Source organism: Argentina silus (assembly GCF_951799395.1).
Source record: "Argentina silus genome assembly, chromosome: X".
In the NCBI taxonomy this organism is placed as follows: domain Eukaryota; kingdom Metazoa; phylum Chordata; class Actinopteri; order Argentiniformes; family Argentinidae; genus Argentina; species Argentina silus.
Genome location: NC_139653.1, coordinates 5466467 through 5487100, shown reverse-complemented (window position 1 = coordinate 5487100; position 20634 = coordinate 5466467). Strand labels below are relative to the sequence as shown.

Sequence of the window (20634 nt, the reverse complement as noted above, 5' to 3'; positions counted from 1 at the left end):
TTTCCACATGTTGTTATGTTACAATCTTATTCTAAAATTCCCTCATCAATCTACGCACAATACCCCATAATGACAAAGCCAAAACAGGTTTTTAGAAATGTTTAAAAAATAAATTCATTAAAAATAAAAAACTGAAATATCACATTTACATAAGTATTCAGACCCTTTACTCAGTACTTTGTTGAAGCACCTTTGGCAGCGATTACAGCCTCAAATCTTCTTGGGTATGATGCTACAAGCTTAGCACACCTGTATTTGGGGAGTTTCTCCCATTCTTCTCTGCAGATCCTCTCAAGCTCTGTCAGGTTGGATGGGGAGCGCGAGTGAACAGCTATTTTCAGGTCTCTCCAGAGATGTTCGATCGGATTCAAGTCCAGGCTCTGGCTGGGCCACTCAAGGACATTCAGAGACTTGTGCTGAAGCCACTCCTGCGTTGTCTTGGCTGTGTGCTTAAGGTTGTTGTCCTGTTGGAAGGTGAACCTTCGCCCCAGTCTGAGGTCCTGAGCGTTCTGCAGCAGGTTTTCATCAAGGATCTCTCTGTACTTTGCTCCGTTTATCTTTCCCTCGATCCTGACTAGTCTCCCAGTCCCTGACGCTGAAAAATATCCCCACAGCATGATGCTGCCACCACCATGCTTCACCGCAGGGATGGTATTGGCCAGGTGATGAGCGGTGCCTGGTTTCCTCTACACGTGACACTTTACATTCAGGCCAAAGAGTTCAAAGAGTTTCATCAGACCAAAGAATCTTGTTTCTCATGGTCTGAGAGTCCTTTAGGTGCCTTTTGGCAAATTCGAAGTGGGCTGTCATGTGCTTTTTACTGAGGAGTGGCTTCCATCTGGCCGCTCTACCATGAAAGTCTGATTGGTAGAGTGCTGCAGAGTTGGTTGTCCTTCTGGAAGGTTCTCCCATCTCCACAGAGGGACTCTGGAGCATTGGGTTCTTGGTCACCTCCCTGACGATGGCCCTTCTCCCCTATCGCTCAATTTGGCCGGGCGGCCAGCTCTAGGAAGAGTCTTGGTGGTTCCAAACTTCTTCCATTTAAGAAGGATGGAGGCTACTGTGTTCTTGGGGACCTTCAATACTACCGACATTTTTTTGTACCCATCCCCACATCTGTGCCTCAACACAATCCTGTCTTGGATGTCTACGGACAATTCCTTCGACCTCATGGCCTGGTTTTTGCTCTGACATGCACTGTCAACTGTGGGACCTTATATAAAGGTGTGTGCCGTTCCAAATCATGTCCAATCAATTGAATTTACCACAGATGGACTCCAATCAAGTCGTAGAAACATCTCAAGGATGATCAATGGAAACAGGATGCATCTGAGCTCAATTTTGAGTGTCATAGCAAAGGATCTGAACACTTATGTGAATGTGATATTTCAGTTTTTTATTTTTATTAAATTAGTAAACATTTCTAAAAACCTGTTTTGGCTTTGTCATTATGGGGTATTGTTTGTAAATTGATGAGGAAAAAAATTATTAAATCCATTTTAGAATAAGCCTGTAACATAACAAAATGTGGAAAAAGTGAAGGGGTCTGAATACTTTCCGAATACTCCGAGAGAGGAAGTGAGAAAGGCAGCTCTAAGTAAGATAAAAGTTTCTGTAGTGTGTGTCGGCACGTGCGTGTGTATATTTGTGTGTATATTTGTGTGTGTGTGTGTGGGTGTTTATGTGTGTGCTTGGGCCTGTGCATGCATCTGTGTGTGTATGTGTGTGTGTGTGTGTGTGTGCGTGCTTGTGTGCGTGCATGTGTGCATACATGTGTGTGTGTGTGTGTGTGTTTACACAGGACATGTGTGAGTTACGGTCGCACCCTGGAAGTTATCTGTCACTGTTGACACGGCGAATTTGTTGCTTTCCTGACGTGGAACACCAGATTGCCCCGTGAGCACACTCTATTAATTTACGGAGCACTGACAGCATTGCAGAACCCTGCCGGAACATTCTTTACACCTGACAAGGGGAGGGGTGAGCCTTCATTACACTCCACTCCCAACCAGCCATAGCCGGGACAACTCTCTCTCCCTCTCCCTCTCCCTCTCTTTCTCCCTCTCCCTGGTCCCTTCAAAACCAAGTTTCAATACACACTCTCTCAACATGAGCCCATGGGAGAATCAATCAAATTTTCAATCAAATTTATTTGTATAGCACCAGTCAGAGGAGCAGAGATAGCAGACAGATTTCTCTATCAAAGTCTGGAGACTCAGCCATCATTCTATTGCCCAATTCCAAAAGGACCACTTATCCTTAACCCTTGCCACTTAACACATATAAAACACCACACAGTAGTGCACACATTCCAACCAGCCTCTCATCAGTGGGCAGGGTGAAGCTTTGACTACAGTACCTATCCACTATCCAGGCAAGTCAGATCTACTAGAAGTGCCTCAGAGTGAGGGCAATAGGTTGATTCAGAAATGGATTTACCTGCACTCTAGGCTACCTTCTCCACATTATTCACCATAGCGAAGCTTACCCTGAGTCTCAACCCAGTGTTTCTAACAGTCCTCTGTACTAACACTCCTGCTTTGTTTGGTGACTATGAGTGTGTGTGTGTGTGTGTGTGTGTGTGTGTGTGTGTGTGTGTGTGTGTGTGTGTGTGTGTGTGTGTGTGTGTGTGTGTGTAGCAAAGCTTACCCTCTCAACCCAGTGTTTCTAACAGGCACTTTTTTACTCTCTCCTGCTGCTAAATAATTCCTGTTGCTATATTCACCTATATAATTGTTATTGTTTTTATTATTGTTATAGTTTTCATTATTGTTATGTTTTTATTATCTTATTATCTTGTATTACATTTTATTGTTGACTGATGTTGAAGAGCTGCTCTGCCCCAAGCATTTTGTTGCATTTTATACTTGTATCCAATATAATGATAAATAAACTTTAACTTTAACTTGAGTCACAGGAGGGCTATTCACTGAGGTTTAGACCTGGGAATACTGTACATTATAGAGTTACAGTGTCTGTGAGTATCTCTGTGTATTACAGTGTATAATAACTACAAAGTAAGAGAGGGTAAAATAACAGTATGATTGAAATCAAACTCTGCAGGAACTGAAACCTTTCTATGCACTTGTCATTGTCATGCAGAGTAAAGCTTCCTGCATGAAGACTAGCACTTCCCCTAAAAGTCCCCCAGAAGGTAACATGTTTATCCAGTTAAGATTCACGGCCAGACTGTGTGATATATATTATATATATGAGTGGCTTCCTCTTGATATATGATATATATATATAAAATCATCAATCATGTATTATTAAGTCATTTTGTATCATTTTGTGACTGGCAGAAGACTGACTGACTGACTGACTGACTGACTGGCTGGCTGGCTGCCTGACTGACTGACCAACAAACTAACTGACTGACTAACTAACTGACTATCTAGCTACCTGCCTGACTGACTGCTGCCAACACAAAGAGCTGGAGGGTGAATAGTTTGGAAATTGAGTCACAAAATGAAGGGTGATTGGAAAAAAAACAATGATTGCTTTAAAAAAACAACAGCCTGCACTGTAAAATATCATGGCATGCTTTGCCATTTACCTACCCGCTGCCTGCCTAACTTCACTTAACCTAACCTGATTAGTACCACAGAGCTGCTGCTTGCAGCTTCAACTTGACAGTGGTCCAGCAGCCTCCACCGTGGATTAGGGTTAATTGTCTTTGTAGGTCAACAGAGTCAACATTATCGAATGGACCACCCAGCAGGGAGGGAGCATGCTTAGCACACAGTAAACAGCAAGCAGGTCAGCAGGTCTCAGAGAAAGCATTAACTACAGCTAACTGTAGGAGCATATAATCAAAGTTAATTACTGTTAGCAATGCAATTGTTGAATTGGAGGCGCTATCTACAGTCTCGACACTGGCTCGCCTCAGACTAATACAGATACACGTTAGACAGTTGATTGTATACTCAGACCAAGGGACTAGCAATGCTAACTAGTCCGGTTCCTTAGCGTCAAATTATGATGAAATATGATGTAATCCACCACATTTGGTACACATGTTATTTGGGATGTATCTTCAGAAGGGGTGCCCAAAGATTCTGACTCATTAAGTGTTTTTGTTTTATATAAAACCCAATATGGCCATCAGCACAGCACATAAATTAAAAAATATGATGTCACACTTAAATGTTGGTTCATTAAGCATTTTTTATTGTTGTTTATTTGTTAGTAGTGACCAATATTCAGTAAAATACCATTACTTATCATAAGTGACCTCCCAATGTGGAAGATTTAAAACACAAAAAATTTACTTGTAAACCACTTAGACTTTGCTAACTACTGCATGGATTACCTTACAAAAGTAATGTAAAAGGCGCATACAAGTGCCGTATTTGGTAGAAAATTTTCTTTGGGATGTATAAATCAATTTTAGAAGTGGTGCCCAAAAATTCAGACTCAGACGTTTTGACATAATACCCCAAATGGCCGCCACCCCTCTGTTCCAGGAAGTGTTGATGCCAGGATGCTAAGAAGTAACTGTACAGATGTTCATGTTTTCATTAAAAAAAATTCCCGCTATGGCACCGGACTGAACTGATGCTATCTCTCCACTGGCTAACCACAGTACACTGTATTAATCCCTCTCATTGTGAGGTCACTAAATTCAGACAGCTCATCCTTCCCACCCATCCTGCTGTTTAAGACTACATCTTTGGCTACAGTAATTGATGAAATTCCAACAAGATCAATGTGCAGCTGTATGTGTAAGTGTGTGGGAGTCGATTTCATCATTGGATGACTCAGTAACGGGCTTTTGATTCTCATAAGTGATGACTAAGTCGAGGGCTTCTTATTTCCATCATTGGATGACTCAATAGTGAGTTTCCTTTGGATTCATAAGAAAGAAAGGCAACGTGGTGGTGGGCGTGTTTATTGACTTAACTTGCCCCATCCAGCGCACTTCATCATTTGAAAAATATCTAATCCTTTTTAAAGGTAATTTTTTTGAGTGGGGCAGTCCCACTCTCATTATTTTTATTAGATAGACAGGAAAGTAAGGAAGAGAAGACATGGGCCGGACTCGAACCATTACCAGGTGGTGAGTAGAGCTGTGAAGGATGTTTGAAAAGAGAATGGTTTACCTTATCAGCTTGCCTTATCAGATAGAAAGGCAAAATCAAGTTTATTATGGCAGCTCATGAATTACAGAGATGCAGAGTGGAAATGGTTTAAATATCAGGTTATTTTAACGAGGATCTACTCTCATACCGTCATCACACATTATCTCAGCAGAGAAGCGGGGGAAATGTTGTAGCACAATTATATTTTGTGAGGGGGTGCTGCCTAAAATGCTATGAGAGGGTGATGATGTCTTTGGATGAACCTTAATTTAGAAATAATTACACTTCATAAAATGATGTCAGACATGGAATATATGTGGCAGTGTGTCCACGAAATTGCATATTAATTAACTCATAGGATATAATGTTTCTCAGTTGATTCCACGTATTTCGGCTATATGGACATAAATATCTTACGTGAAATATATAACGTGAACTCAGAGCGGTGCCAGAGTTGAATGTTGAAATGTGAAAAATCAAGTTTATTAGAGCAGCTCATGAATTGCATATAATACATTCTCTCACAGCGCAGAGAAACAGGGGGAAATGTCGAGCATGTCTAACATGAATAAGCGTGATTAGAGTCTAATCATCCGCCATGCTCTCTCCATCCTCTTTGGTAAGAGAGACAGAGTCTGACATTTTTGGTGACTAATAGGCCATATTGGTAAAATTACAAACATTATTGACAACTAATTTGGCCACGTCTTTTTTTATATATCTGGCGCTCTCAAAACGCAAATTAATACAAATGCGATTTACACAAATCATCGATATATACAACAGGGTCCATCCGACTACAGCCATGTATTTTCTCTGAAATGTGTAGAGGGGAAAGGAGGCTGGATGACAGTCATTCATATTCCATTAACCCGCTCAATGTAACATGGATAGGTGACAGTGACACATTCAACAACGTCCTGCATCCCCCTCCCTTTCTCTCACAAGAGAACAAGAAAAGATTACCCTCAAGAAAAGAATACCCTCCCCGTCAACATTACATCAGCCCAGGGACGGACTGGGACAACAAAACGGCCCTGGACTTTGACAACAAAACTTCCCTGCACTTTGTAGGGCTGTGGGAAGCCTACAGATAGTTTCGATCACCAGCCCCGCAGCTAAATCTAAATTTACGTTAAAACAGGGAGCAAATAAAATACTGTAATGTAATCTTGTTTTGTGCACACATTTCTTAACATAATGTCATTGCCTATTTGGTAGGTGCTGTCAATCTTCTATGAACTAACGCACTTGAAGAACTGTCCTGTTCTTGGGGAGGAGTGCGATCATTCAAATAGTTTTTGTACAATCGCTTGACAAATTGTCACGCTTTTGTTTGTTAATGGTAAATGATTATAAATGCCAAATATGCTACAATCCCACCTCTCCCCCTAATTCTATTGAAATGTATTTGAGCAGATTGGGCAGGCCTAATACAGTACGTGTTAATATTTGGAGTTTGTAATTACACATGAGGGCTATAATAACAGTCATATAAAGTTGTTATAAATTAAGGTTTATTGGCTCTTGCTAGATTTGACATAGCATGTAAAAACTTGTGATTGATTCATGAAAGCTCTCATATTTAACAGTTGATGGGTAACTTTTTCGCTGGGTAGAGAAGGGGAGGACAGACATCTTCTGACAACATGGTCTGGACAAATAGCCAAAATGTGAGGGTGATCAGATCAGGTTGACATACTGACAAATATATGCAATGCTCTCGTGATCAGCACATGGCATGTAAAAATGTTTTGACTGATTCATGAAAGTTATCATTTCAATCATCTGAGATACGTTCAGTGCTAGAGCAGAAAATTAATGTTATGAGCTGCGCTCTTTGCTTTGTGAGCATGCTGTGTCCATATACAGCAGCCTACTGCTGAAATGCACGGAATCAACTGAGAAACATTATATCCAAATGGAAACAACAACTCATAAGCTACTCCTCACATAATTAATCAGGCGGCAATGTTTGTAAACACACTGTAAACATATCCACCATGCTCAATGATGCCTCCTGGTGGTGGTTCTGACAAGATGAATGACCTGAAAAAAACCTCACCAGCAGCATCATATGGCCTTGCAACATTGTCGCTGCGGTGGCTCGGCTCTAAACTTCAACCTACTCTATGTGTGCACTGTAGGCCATGGCGCTAGACCACTGGCCACATGTCACATCTAATCCTTTTTGAGCTAGTTCAGCCAGTACCTTGTCCCGACCAGGTACTACTGTAAGGTGCAGATTAATGCAAAATGAATGTGAAGTTACCTACTCACACTTAAGCAGCCGTAGTGGCCTTACTGTGCAGAAGTTTTTTGCTCAAAATATACAGTATCTTCTCTAAGAGACCTCCTCTGTGGTTGATCTGGAGAGTGTAGAAGCAGGCCCTCCCCAGAGGGGCTCAGAGTGGATCCCAGACTTCTGCCCCTTGTCTGGGCTCTCAGGTGTCGGATGTGCAGCCCTCTGTCGCCATGCTGGCTATCAGGGGGATTGTGCTGGGGCTGCACTTTACATACACACACCGAACGCACACACACAGATACACATATATAAATACACACACACATAAATACACACAAAAGTTGTCAGACACTTACACACATAGCCCACACACAGATACACACATATATAAATACACACACGCACACGCACACACACGCACACACACACACGGAGATGGGACTGGAGTATGAAGTATGAGAGCACCCTCCCTATCTCTACAGCATGCCAGTGACATTAATGTACCTTAATGTTTTGCATGCTTGTGTGTGTGTGTGTGTGTGTGTGTGTGTGTGTGTGTGTGTGTGTGTGTGTGTGTGTGTGTGCATGTATACTATATGTTTATCTGTGCATTTATTTGTGTTGTGTGTGTGAGCAAGTGCATGCCTGTGTAATGTATGTGTGTCTGTATTCCGTTGTGCTTGTGTGTGTTCTGCCTCGGTCGCCCGCCTGTCTGGTCATCCCTGGCAGACACCTTTGTGAGAGTGGTAAGATGGATGCTCACCGAGTGAGATCAGCTCACGCAAAGAGCCTCTGTCACATCTGCTTCCCTCTCTGCATCAGATCTCGCATCCCTCCCTGTGTGTGATTACCTACTATACAACTCCCATTCGGCCCCATGCGTAAACAGCTTTGCCAGAAACACAGGCCCCGTCTGCTCTCTCTATTAGATCCGAGAACCATCAGGCTGAGGCTAGAGATGATGATTCTAACTGTCATACAGCCCACAAAACCAACCTGAGCTTGGCACCTCAATGAGATTACAGCATCATTAGAGAGAAATAGATCAATCAGTACTAAGTACAGTATACTAACAGCTGTTCATCAGCTTGTGTTCTTCCAAAAGACTTCAACCACAAATGAAAGATGGTATGGAGTAAAATGTTCACTTCTTAGGGCCATAAATATTTGTGAGGCACGTGGAATGGATAAAAACAAGTTGTTTTTTGGTTGAATGTGATTAGTTGCCTGGGTTTGTGATTCATGTAAAGTGTGTTTTATGTAAACTGTGAATATTTGGCAGTTGGCTTCTGCAGCCATGTGTCAACACACTGCTACAACAACAATGCAGAAACCATGTGCCAAATATTTACTGTTTACGTAAAACACACTACCACGAACCCAAGCCACTAATCACATTCCATTCCCGCCTCAGAATCGTTTTCAGTAAACTTGCGAAACTCTCTAACAGCAGTTGATCTTCTTTCTGGCTGGCTATGGCTTTGTCAGGTCTTTCTCAAGCAGAGTGTGCACACCTCACACCGACAACTTCTCCCCCATTCATCTGTCTCTCGCCTCTTGCTGTCAACATTTCACTTTGACAAATGTACCAGAACAGAGCACTGCAGGACGATTGGATGAGGCTGAGTGGGGTGTATGGATTGGGAAGAATTGGATTTGAAAGACAAGTGTCTGAGGACAGCATTACTTTCCTGTGCTGCGCTGTGTGTATGTGTGTGAAGAGACTGTCAAGTTGATTGTTTTTGTGAAGCTGCCATTCGGACAGCCCTTCTCAATGGCACATTAAAGTTTAATAGCTGCTAGAAATACACAGCATTATAATGTACTTTGGGTATAATTGTCATGTTGTCTGACGTCCAAGCAGTTTACTGAGAGAAAAAATGAACACATCCACTGAAGACCCTGAAACATGACGATGACCAGCATGAGATAGCAAAGCGATCTGCACAACTGGCAAAAACAGCATGTTAGCCGTGATAAGAAGATGCTTGCCCCTTCAGTACAGTTGTTCATAAATGTATATGATAGCACATACAGTATTTGCCAATAAAACACAACATTCTCATGTGTGACTGTATTACTGTATTGCTTGATGATGAGAAGGGTAAGATCTTAGCTCTGTATTTATCTGCTATACCTGGTAATTACTAATTGTGTAACAATGGGTAGCCAAAAAGGATTTCTGAGAAAATTAATTACCTGGTACCTTCAAAAAGTGAATAAAAATAATAGATAAAAAGCCAACCGTACTGTAGGAAGCTGGTGGGTCTCACCTGCAGACTTGGGGGTGAACTTGTCTCTGTTGGCTGCACACACAGCCAGGACCCTGTAGCCCAGGTCCAGGTCATACCCCTGCTGAGCTGCCACGCGACTCACCACCTAGAGAAAAGGGGGGGGGAGAGAGAAGGAGAGAGAGAGAAAGAGAGAAAGAGAGAGAGAGAGGGAGAGGGAGAGAGAGAGAGAGAGATGATCAGAAATCAGTTAGTAACCAGAACATCCAAGAGAGAAAGCATAGGAGGACAAAAAAGTTGTACAGTAACTACAACTTATTTGCCCTGCGGAAGTAATGGGACAGTGGAATCTTTTTTCTTCTTTTGGCTCTACACTCCAAACGTTTTGATTTTAAATCAAACTATTACTATGAGGTTAAAGTACACATTCTCTGCTTTTATTTAAGGGTATTTTTGTACATCTCTGTAGTTCGGCTGGTGATGAGGGCTTGCCCCACTGATCCAGAAGGATGGATGGATTACATGACTCAAAACTCCAGGAGAGTCAGGTAGCTATATCACTGTGAGTCTCAGTACTGTGTATGGGCAAGCACCAAGAAGTTCAGATGGGTGGATCTTCTAAAAGCACAGTAGTCCACCACGTTAACTTCAGCTAAGAGGAATCCTCAGACCACGGCAGTAAGGTTTTAACAATGCTGTTGTGTTAACGAGTTCAAACAGCAGTTTCCATTTATGAGACATGAAGCAGGTGCCTGCAGCCGCTCAGTTAAAGGGGATGCTAAGTGAAAACTAACAAGCCTCAGGAGACCGAGTAAATCACTATTAAAGGGGAAAAGCCTTTCGGTTTAATCTGCCAACAGAGGACAACTCCACTGATCCCTCTGACCCTTAACACACATTACCTTTAACAAGGTCAGGACACAGGAGGACTTTTCAGTAAGACAGGATGTGAAGCAGCAGTAGTGCTATAGCTATCTCTGTCACTGACAATATGGATGCTTGCCCAGAAATCTGGTGGTACCTTACATCAGCAATATCTAGAAAACACTCTCTTTTCAACCAAACTGTGCACGTGTGGGCTATGTGTATGAGTGTCTGACAGCTTTTGTGTGTATTTATGTGTGTGTGTATCTGCGTGTGTGCTTTCGGTATGTGTGTGTGTGTGGGGGGGGGGGGGGGGGGGGGTGAATGGGGGATTGACTACAACACCACTAAACACAAATAACTAAAACTTGCTTTCTCGCTTATTATACAACATAATAATAAGATATTACTGAAACCCAGTTTGAAATAAGACAGACTGAGTCATAACACTGTAGGTGGCTATGAAAACTCTTAACCGAAAGTTAACTCTTAACTCAAACAATGTTCTTGCCAGTCTTTTCATTTCCTCTCCTGCCGCATCTCCTGCCCAGGGTAGGACCGAGGCACTCGTGCTAGCATAGAACATTTAACAGGATTTTAACTTATTTAGTGCCGAGGGTGAATAAAGTGGCCCAAATTGTCAACATTCCAGAATGCCAAGGGTGACTTTATTCACCAAAAATGAATAAATTATGATGCTTCATTTTGTAGCCAATCAAAGTATTGTTGCTAGGTAAATATCACATAAAACACTTGGCACTCTAGGTGGTGAATTCTTTGGCAGTTGGTGAGTTAAACAGTGGTTGACCTCAGAAGCCTTTACCATATCCATCTCCTTCTGCAGGCCCAAATACCTCATTATTATTCAACAACAAACGTCAGTGTTAGAGGGCATTGCTAGTCCTAGTTTGGCCTTTTGTTGGAGGAAATGAAACACAGCGCAGGCGAGAGAACAGTGGTTAAGAGAACAGTGGTTAAGAGAACAGTGGTGCCAGTGTAGCCAAGTTGAGATGGTAAACTCACTCCTCAAGTACAAATACCCCCCACCACCTGCACAGTTGAATAGCTAGCTTTTCGATAGTGTAACTGGTTTACTGTAGATCGGGTACGTGAGGAGACGGTCATGTGTGTTGGCAAGCCAGAGGCCGCAAGTTCGAGGCTCAGTCGGAGCAAGTCGAATTGTGGGGGTACTATTTGCAACAACTTCACATCTGTTTCACCACTATCACCTAAAGATAGACAAAAGACACAAGGCATGTGGCACAAAATACTGTTTCCTGTTAGCATAGTTCTATGTTCTAGAACTATATGTACGCTCAGTTCTGGAAATACACAGAAAAAGAGATACACAAAATGGACATTCCTTGCAGTAATATAGCACCTACTGTACAGTAAGGAGTTCACATGAAGAGGTTGTGGCTGTCAAGTGAGAGATAGGCAGATTTTGATATCGGGTTATATCAGCTGGTGGAGTGCTGACAGCTCTGAGATGTCATCTTTTATTACCCTCAGTGCTGATCTTACATACGGGGGAGGGGTTCCATATGGATAGAAGAAGCTATTGAAATCTGCCATTGCCCATGGTGTGTGTGTGTGTGTGTGTATGCGTGTGCACGCTTGTGTGTGTGCGTGTGATACTGTACTGTATGTCAATGTATGTTGAAGGAGGAGAGTGTGCACAGTCAGATGCATCCATACTGTATGTATGTGTGGGAAATGTTGATGCCTGTCTGTCAAAGCCCATATTGTCATCTCCTTAGCCCATTCTAGATCACCACTGAAAATACCACTGAAAGGCGAGGGTCTTGGTCAGTTAAAACAACAGTTAATATAAGAGTTAATACAACTGTTCAAACAACAGTTAATACAAGATTAACACACAGAACTATACTGCACTGTACTGGACATAAGTAAAGTACCTACAGTACTGTTTAGTTAAGTGTAGAAGCTTGATAGTAAGGGGTGATTGTATGTCGAGTTGTTGTAAAAGCAATATAATCCATACAAGGTGGTCATTGGCACAGAGGTATTGCAATATTTACTTGTTAGCTTTTCACAATCAAAAATATCTACATTGAAGTCACAATCCCAAACATGACAAAATGATGCGCGGCCCTGGCCGCAGGATGACAGCATCAGCCAGGGGACCAGGAACCACAGGCCTAAGGAGGGAGACATGAAAAGTGGGTGAGATGAGATAGTTGGTAGTTGTATCCTATATGAGACCTCACTGACCCTTAGGAGGGCCTTGAGGGTCCCACAAACTGTGGGCTCAGCTGTCGGCAGGGCAGGCGGAGGTTGATGTTCTTGGTGGAGAGCCAGACACGATCCCCAAGCTGGTAAATCGGAGCCTCACTGCGATGGCGATCAGCATGCTCCTTCTTCGCTGGAGTCGAACATTAGCCGCACTCCACACCTCCTCGGAACGATAGAACCACTCATCCACCGCAGGATCATCCGTCTGGCTGCGATTCCAAGGGACCAAGGGAGGCTGATAACCAAAGACACACTGGAAGGGAGTCATGCCGGTAGAGAAGTGACAGAGGAACTTCTGGGTGTACTCTGCCCAAGGAAGGAACCGGGCCAACTCACCCTGCCGGTCCTGGCAGTGGCCTCGGAGGAATCTCCCTAGCTCCTGTTTGGTCCTCTCCAACTGCCAGTTAGTCTGCGGACTGTGGTTGGAGGTGAGGCTCAACGTGACCCCCAGCCTCTCCATGAAGGCCTTCCACACTCGCGACGTGAATTGTGGGCCACGATCCGAGACAATGTCCTATGGCAGGCCGTAGTACCTGAAGACCTGCCCGAACAGCACCTTTCGCAACCTGGAAAGCAGTAGGGAGACCAGAGAGAGGGACAGAACGCCAAGTTTTGGATAATCTGTCTACTACCAGAATCATGGTGTAACCATTGGAAGGGGGAAGATCTGTGATGAAGTCTATGGACAGATGAGACCAAGATTGCTGAAGCATGGGGAGAGGAAGGAGTTTCCCAGCTGGAGCATGCTGGGGGGACTTGGACTGTGTGCAAACGAAACAGGAATTGACATATTTTGTGACTTCCTGAACTAAGGTGAGCCACCAGTACCTCTCGGAGAGTGCTTGTGTAGTGCGGGTAATACCTGTATGTCCAGATGCTCGTGACATATGCTCCCAGGTCAACAGCCGATCCCTTAGCCCCATGGGGACGTAGGTGCAATCTGGTGGATAAGGGAGCAGGATCCTCTACTTGAGCCCAACAATCTCCTCCTCGACATCCCACAGGATGGGGGCCACGATGCGAGAGGGATAGATGATAGGACCAGTCTCCACCGAAATTCCACTGCATCATGGACTCGGGATAGAGCATCGGCATTGGTGTTCTTGGAACCTGGTCAATACGAGTGGGTTTTGAAGAGAGAGAAAACGTTTGGTCGTCCGGAGAAACTCAAGGTTGTGGTGGTCCGTCAGCACAATAAATGGTTCCTTGGCACCCTCCAGCCAGTGTCTCCACTCCTCTAATGCCAATTTCACCACCAGGTGCTCTCTGTCACCCACATCGTAGTTCTTCTCTGCAAGGGAAAGCTTTTTTGAAAAGAAAGCACAGGGAAACAGCTTATGCACCGTGGGATCTAGGTGTTTAAGTAGTGGAGAGGAGGTGAAGCACTCCTTCAGCCGGCAGCAGGCAGCAGCTGCAGCCTTGTTCCATCCCAGCTTGCGTGGGCCACCTTTGAAGGGAGCTGTGAGGGGAGCCTCTACAGAACTGAAACCCGAGATGAAACAGCGGTAGAAGTTGGTAAACCCCAGGAAACGTTGTAGCTCCTTCACAGTCGTAGGTTCCGGCCATGACAGGACTGCGTTGACCTTTTGCCCCTCCATCTTCACTGGGCTGATCACGTAACCAAGGAAGGACATTGTGGATTGGTGGACCTGGCACTTCTCAGCCTTGACATACAGCTGGTTGTTAAGTAGATGTTTGAGGACTGCTTGGACATGTTCAATGTGCTCCTCCTAGGTGGGCAAGTGGATCAGGATGTCATCAATGTAAACGACCACCTGGTGACAAAGCATATCCTTGAAGACCTCGTTGACGAATGCTTGGAAGACGGAGGGTGCGTTTGCCAACCCGTACGGCATCACTAGGTACTCATAATGGCCAGATGTGGTGCTGAAGGCTGTCTTCCATTCATCTCCCTCCCGGATACAGACCAGGTTGTAGGCACTGCGAACATCCAGCTTTGTGAAGAAATGGGACCCGCGGAGCTGTTCGATGGTTGCAGGCACTAGAGGGAGTGGATACCGGCACTTGGTGGTAGAACCCAAGAAGAACCCAGCCGATGTGGGAGATGTGGTTGGATAAATCCCTACTTCAGAGCCTCCTGGATATACTCCTGCCTGGCCTCAGTCTTTGCTATGGACAAGGGATATACGAGGTTGCGCGGAGGAGCAGAGCTGGGACCCAGGGACAATGAGGAGGGAGACAGGTGGCTCTCATCTTGGAGAAAACCTCCCCCAGGTCCTGGTAGGCCCCCGGAACGACTGGCTGGAGAGAGGCCAAAGGCAGGTTCTCTGGCAACGAGGTGTCCAGGCGGTGATCTTCATCTTTGTCCAGGAAAGACCCAAGCCAGGAAAGACCAAGGATGATCTTGTGGACCGGCGCTCTGATGACGAGTAGGGGCAGGCTCTCGCAGTGCACGGCTCCAACGGTGAGGGGGTCCTTGAGGTGTGTGATGGTCCCGGCTACTGCTGGTCTGCCATCCAGGGCTTGGACAGAGATGGGAGAGGTGAGAGGGTGACGAAGAAGGTGCAGAGATTTGGTGAGATCCCCGTCAATGGAGTTCCCCACGGCACTGGAGTCCACTAAGGCTGTGCACGCCGGCTCATTCCAGCCACAGGAGGCAGCCACGTTGTGGAAGGAGATATAATCAGCTGCGGTGCAGGAACCCTGCTGGAGTTGGAGAAGCCATTCGCCTCTCTCTCTGCCCTCAGATGGATGGTCAAACACTGGCCAAAACAGAGCCAGGAAACCGTTGTAGTAGCAGACCTCAGACCCTCCTCTCTCCCAGGCAGCAGTAGCCCACTCTAAAGCCCGGTCTGTCCGGTCTGTCTGAGAGATGACTGTGGCTACCATGGAGGCTTCAGATGTAGGTGCACCCAACTGGTGTGCGAAGTACAGGGAGCATTGGAGGAGAAACCCCTTGAATTTTTGAAGGTGTGCCGCTGTACTTGTCAGGGAGTGCTAACCGGGCGTCAGCAACAGGGGAGAGAAGGGGGGCCGACAGATGAGCTGGTAGGCTGGCGGTGCTCTGTGCTGGTGTAGACTCACCGGGGCTTTGGGAACCTCCTGTGGTGGTAGTAAGCCGGTGCAGTTCACGGAGGACCTCGTCCATGGCTGAGCCTAGCTGAGTCAACCGTTGGTGGTGTTCACCGATGAGGCGTCTCTGCTCACAGATGGCCTGGCGGAGATCCGCTTCGCCTGCTGTATCCTTTGGTGAAGTATTCTGTAATGACATACTCCAGAGGTAGGATACAAGTGCAGACAATGATGTTTATTATAATCCAGGCAAAGATACAAAAACACGATGGGCAAAATCTGTAGTCAGGATTAGAAAAGAGTTCAGCAACAAAGTGGTCAAAAATAGCCAAGCTAACCCAAAAGGCACGGGCGGGACCATGTCGGAAAAGGCAAGTCAGGAAACACTGATGTGGGGACCATAATACTGCCTGAGGTGGAGTGAGACTGAAGGGAATATAAGGGGAGTAAGAACAAAGGGTGGGACCGGCGAGGGTGATTAGTAGGGGACAGGTGAGGGTGATTAGTAGGCTGGAGATGTGGATCTTTGGAGTGAGGGCGTGGGTGTGGGCGTGGGCGTGGGCGTGGGTGTGGGCGTGGGCGTGGGCGTGGGCGTGATATGATGTAAAACTCAGTTCTTGGCTCAGACCACATGGCTAGATCCAGAGAATGGACTGCTCTGCTGCCGATTACATCAAGTAAAATGGAACTGGATTCTGAAGTATTGGAGTCTGTAGTTGGGGACTACAGAGGGAGTTTTTCCTTGCCACTGTGCCCTATATTTTTCTCCCCTCTAGGGAGTTCTTTCCTTGGCTTACTCCTGGGGATCTATGATTTGGTGTTAGATCATATTGTTTGTATTGTATTTATTGTTTATATTGTTTAGTATTATTTTGTTGTGAAGCACTTTGTGACATTTGTCTATGTAAAAAGCGCTATACAAATAAACTTGATTGTTTGATTGATTAATGGGTATACATTTTTACGGCAACAGAACTAAAGTATTTGGCTCAGGACTTTTGAGCCCAAGGACTTTTGTCATTTTGTTTTGTTTTTGAGAAAGGGAGACAGTTTGAGTTTTTTTATATATAACATTAGTAGACTTCACATCAAATTGCCTACTATCGCAGTCATTGACCATTACATAATCCAGGAAATGTTTAAAGAAAGAGCAGAATCAGATGGTATGATGGAATCTAGACTCATCAAAAACAATGGACACCGTTTATAAAGACATTGGACAATGTGTGGATACATCAGATTTAATATTATATTTACAATATATATATTATATTTTCTCAGACTGTCTTTTGAAGCTGGAGATATCGCATGAACATTACTGTTGCACAAAATAGAGCCTCTGAAGAAGAATCCACAGCCTTAAACTTGAAGGACTGGTATACATATTTTCTCAGATTGAGTTCTGAAACTGGAGGTTGGTATTTGGAGACTATGAACACTTTTCTGTTGCACAACATGGAGCTCAGGATGGAACATTATACTTGAAGGAAATGGTATACATATTTTCTCAGACTGCGTTCTAAATCTGGAGGTTGCTATTTGGAAACTATGAACACTGTTTAAACACAATTAATTTCACATTTCCTTGTATCAAATTGTTATCAGTGATCGCTATCTTTGTTAATACTTTATAAATGTTTTGGTATTGTATTTTTGCCCAATTCTGATTTATTTACTTTTGTCTGAGGTAGACATATTTCTATTCATTTGGTTTAAAAGCAAGTGTTTGATATTTCCTGTGAAAAATATATAGTATAACCATATTTTAAATGTGCAGGCTCTTTGAGCAAAATTAATTGTTACTCCAGGGTAAATAAAGAATACTAATCCAGAGACAATTAACATTTGGGAACAAGAGGGATTCAAGATTCAAGATTCAAGATTCAAGATTCTTTATTTGTCACGTGCATACAAGTATGCAGTGAAATGTAAAAGTGACAGTGCCACAGAGGAGTGCAACAATAAATTTAAAATAAATAGAATATAAACAGCAGTATAAACAGCAATATAAGCAATGTACACAATGGAATGACTATATACAATGGCATTGACAGGTTGTCAGTACTGTTAATTAAGTTAATTACAGTGAAAGATGAGTCTGCAATGGGTAATTATGTGTGTGATGTCAGTGAGTGTGTGAGTGACTTGAGGGGGGACTGGTGGGGTCGTCGTTGATGATCCTGATGGCATGGGGGAAGAAACTCAGTCTTAGCCGCTCTGGAGACAATCTTAAGCAAAATAATATGGTATATTCACTAAAACTGAAGAACTTTCAATTGTTGTGATGCTATTTTAATTAAGTGAAAACAGCATCAAAGGGTGGAATGTGAGATGTAGACTGTTAGAAGACATGATAATCAGGCCAACCATTTGGAACTGGTTTTCACAACATCCTGTGATGGTGAGTGATCAAGTTAGACGTGACAAGAACTATTAAATTAATTAAGATGGTAATGTATGTATCCTGCTTCAGACAGGGTGATAGATCAAATGGGTAAAACACTAGAAGAGCTGAGGTAAAACTCAGTTCTTGGCTCAGACCACATGGCTGGACACAGAGCATGGACTGCTCTGCTGCCGATTACACCAACTAAAATATTCCTTTAACACAGAAATTGTCACTGTCCTTTTATTTTCTTACAAAAAAGCACAGTGGCATGCAAAACTGTTCAGTACGGCAGTGTAGTCTAATTCTCCACATAAGAAGTGATTTGTTCTTTCAGACTGATTAAACCATTCCGCTGATGAAACGACCCCATGCTATGAGGGAACTCAGAGGGGTGCTCAATACCTATAGCTCATTATCAGACATTAAGAAGCTTTAATTCTGACTTACAGTACACAATAATGAGCATGTGGTCGTTTACACATCAACACACGTTACCCCTTCAGTTGAGGACATTTCTTAATTCCTTAAAAAGGCTTGCTGAATAAAAGGAAAATCCAGGTAACACTAGTTCAGTGTCTCAAAAAAGATTGCCCCTTGTACCATAGATATATGTGGGAGATCCAGTATAAAGCCACTGTGTGTGTGTGTGTGTGTGTGTGTGTGTGTGTGTGTGTGTGTGTGTGTGTGTGTGTGTGGGTGTGTGTGTGTGTGTGTGTGTGTGTGTGTGTGTGTGTGTGAAGCAGGTCTGCATGACTCTGGCCCTGTGCCCAGATCGATGAGCAGTTGCTGTAGAACAAAGAGAAGGTGTCCAGGGTTGACTGGCTGCACCGGCTGCTGCCTAGGGGCTTGTTGAACTGTTTCTGAGCTTGTGGCATTGTCTAAGTATCTGTCTGATGCAGGGCAGTGTGTGTGTGTGTGTGTGTGTGTGTGTGTGTGTGTGCGTGCGTGCGTGCATGCCTGTCTGTCTGTCTGTCTGTGTGTGTGTGTGTGTGTGTGTGTGTGTGTGTGTGTGTGTGTGTGTGTGTGTGTGTGTGTGTGTGTGTGTGTGTGTGTGTGTGTGGACAGAACAAAACGCTGTAGGGATAGTAGAGCGTGACTGGGACTTTAACCTCTGTCACTGGCCCCTGGCGGCCTCAGCAGCTGTCTCAGACCGCCCAACAGTAATAAGGAGTGCTGTGACTGGCTGACTGGGAGCCTCTGTTAACGTCTGTTACTATTGGGCATTGACAGAACACAGTACCTGATGAACCTGAAGAAAACCAGATGCAAACATTGCTATTTTATCACAAAAACTTTTTTATTTATAGGGACCGTTACTAGATGCTAACAGCAGTTAGTGAACGTGCCCAGAAAAACAGAACCAGTGTAAATTGAAGTCTGTCCATGTCCATAGACTCCTTTCATAGTAGCAAGGCAGCAAATCTGTGATTTGGTAATTTAGGTGAGTTATCCCTTTAAGATCACATTTTGGGAGGAGCAAAGTGAGCAAGACATACTGTATGTCTTGTCTATCTCTTTTTTGGGGGTTATTTTTGTTTTTATGTCTAACTGCTGTGCTATGTGTTGTGTATTGACATTCCTAAGTCTGGGCTTTATGGTACCCTGTCACAGCCCCTGTGTTTATGCATGTAAATGTGTGTAACTGTTGTTCAAATTTAACACTAAAGAAGATGCCCACGTTCGACTCTACTCCAGTCTCCCGTTTGGTCACTAAGTTGTATCACTAAAGTATCGTGAGTATACCATACTATGTTTGAATGTGTTTACTGTTAAATACCGTTAGGCATCCCATGAGACTTTGCTCGAAGGGTCTCTGGAATGCCCGGGGGTCTCCACACCAGTCCAAGAGCTCTGTGGCTGCCGTCTGGAAGTTGGCTGGGTTCTGTAAGTGCTGTTAGACAAAAAACAAGAGAGAACATGCTGCTTTTAGAAATAGAGGTAGACACTGTAAGATGTAGACTATTAGGAGACATGCTAATCAGGCCAACCATTTGGAACTGGTTTCCACAACATCCTGTGATGGTGAGTGACCAAGTTAGGTGTGACAAGAACTATCAAACCAATTGAGATGGTAATGCTTTGTATCCTGTTTCAGACTGGGTGATAGATCAAAAGTGGTAAACCACTAGAATAATGGATGTAAAACTCAGTTCTCAGCTGGACCCCTTGCATGGTCTGCTCTGGTGCTGATTACACCAAGTAAAATATTCATTAAACACAGAAGTTATCAATGTCCATTTTTGTTGGGTTCTGTATGTGCTGTCAGACAAAACAAGAGAGAACATACTGCTGTTAGAAACAAAGGTACTGTAGACACTGATACCGCTGTTATCACATCATTTACAAGAATGAAACCAAATATGAAACCAAATATGTCTAGCCTGGCTCCTTGTGTTACTCGCACGCACCCATGTACCAACGCACACAAGCAAATGCACACATACACACACACACACACAAGCATGTACACACACACACACAAGCATGTACACACACACACACACACACACACATATATACACACACACACACCCG

The 20634-nt window shown here is 44.0% G+C and overlaps 1 protein-coding gene across 1 annotated transcript in view; it reads right to left on the bottom strand.

Annotated features, from left to right (window-relative positions):
• Positions 1-20634, bottom strand: part of LOC310822882 (zinc finger MIZ domain-containing protein 1-like) — a 127744-nt gene that overhangs the window by 27731 nt on the left and 79379 nt on the right. Inside the window, exons 5-6 of the mRNA XM_083695441.1 lie at positions 19877-19990; positions 9600-9705 (exon numbers count right to left, since the gene is read on the bottom strand). Coding sequence (XP_083551567.1) covers positions 9600-9705; positions 19877-19990 — 220 coding nt within the window. The remainder of the gene's footprint in view (positions 1-9599; positions 9706-19876; positions 19991-20634) is intronic.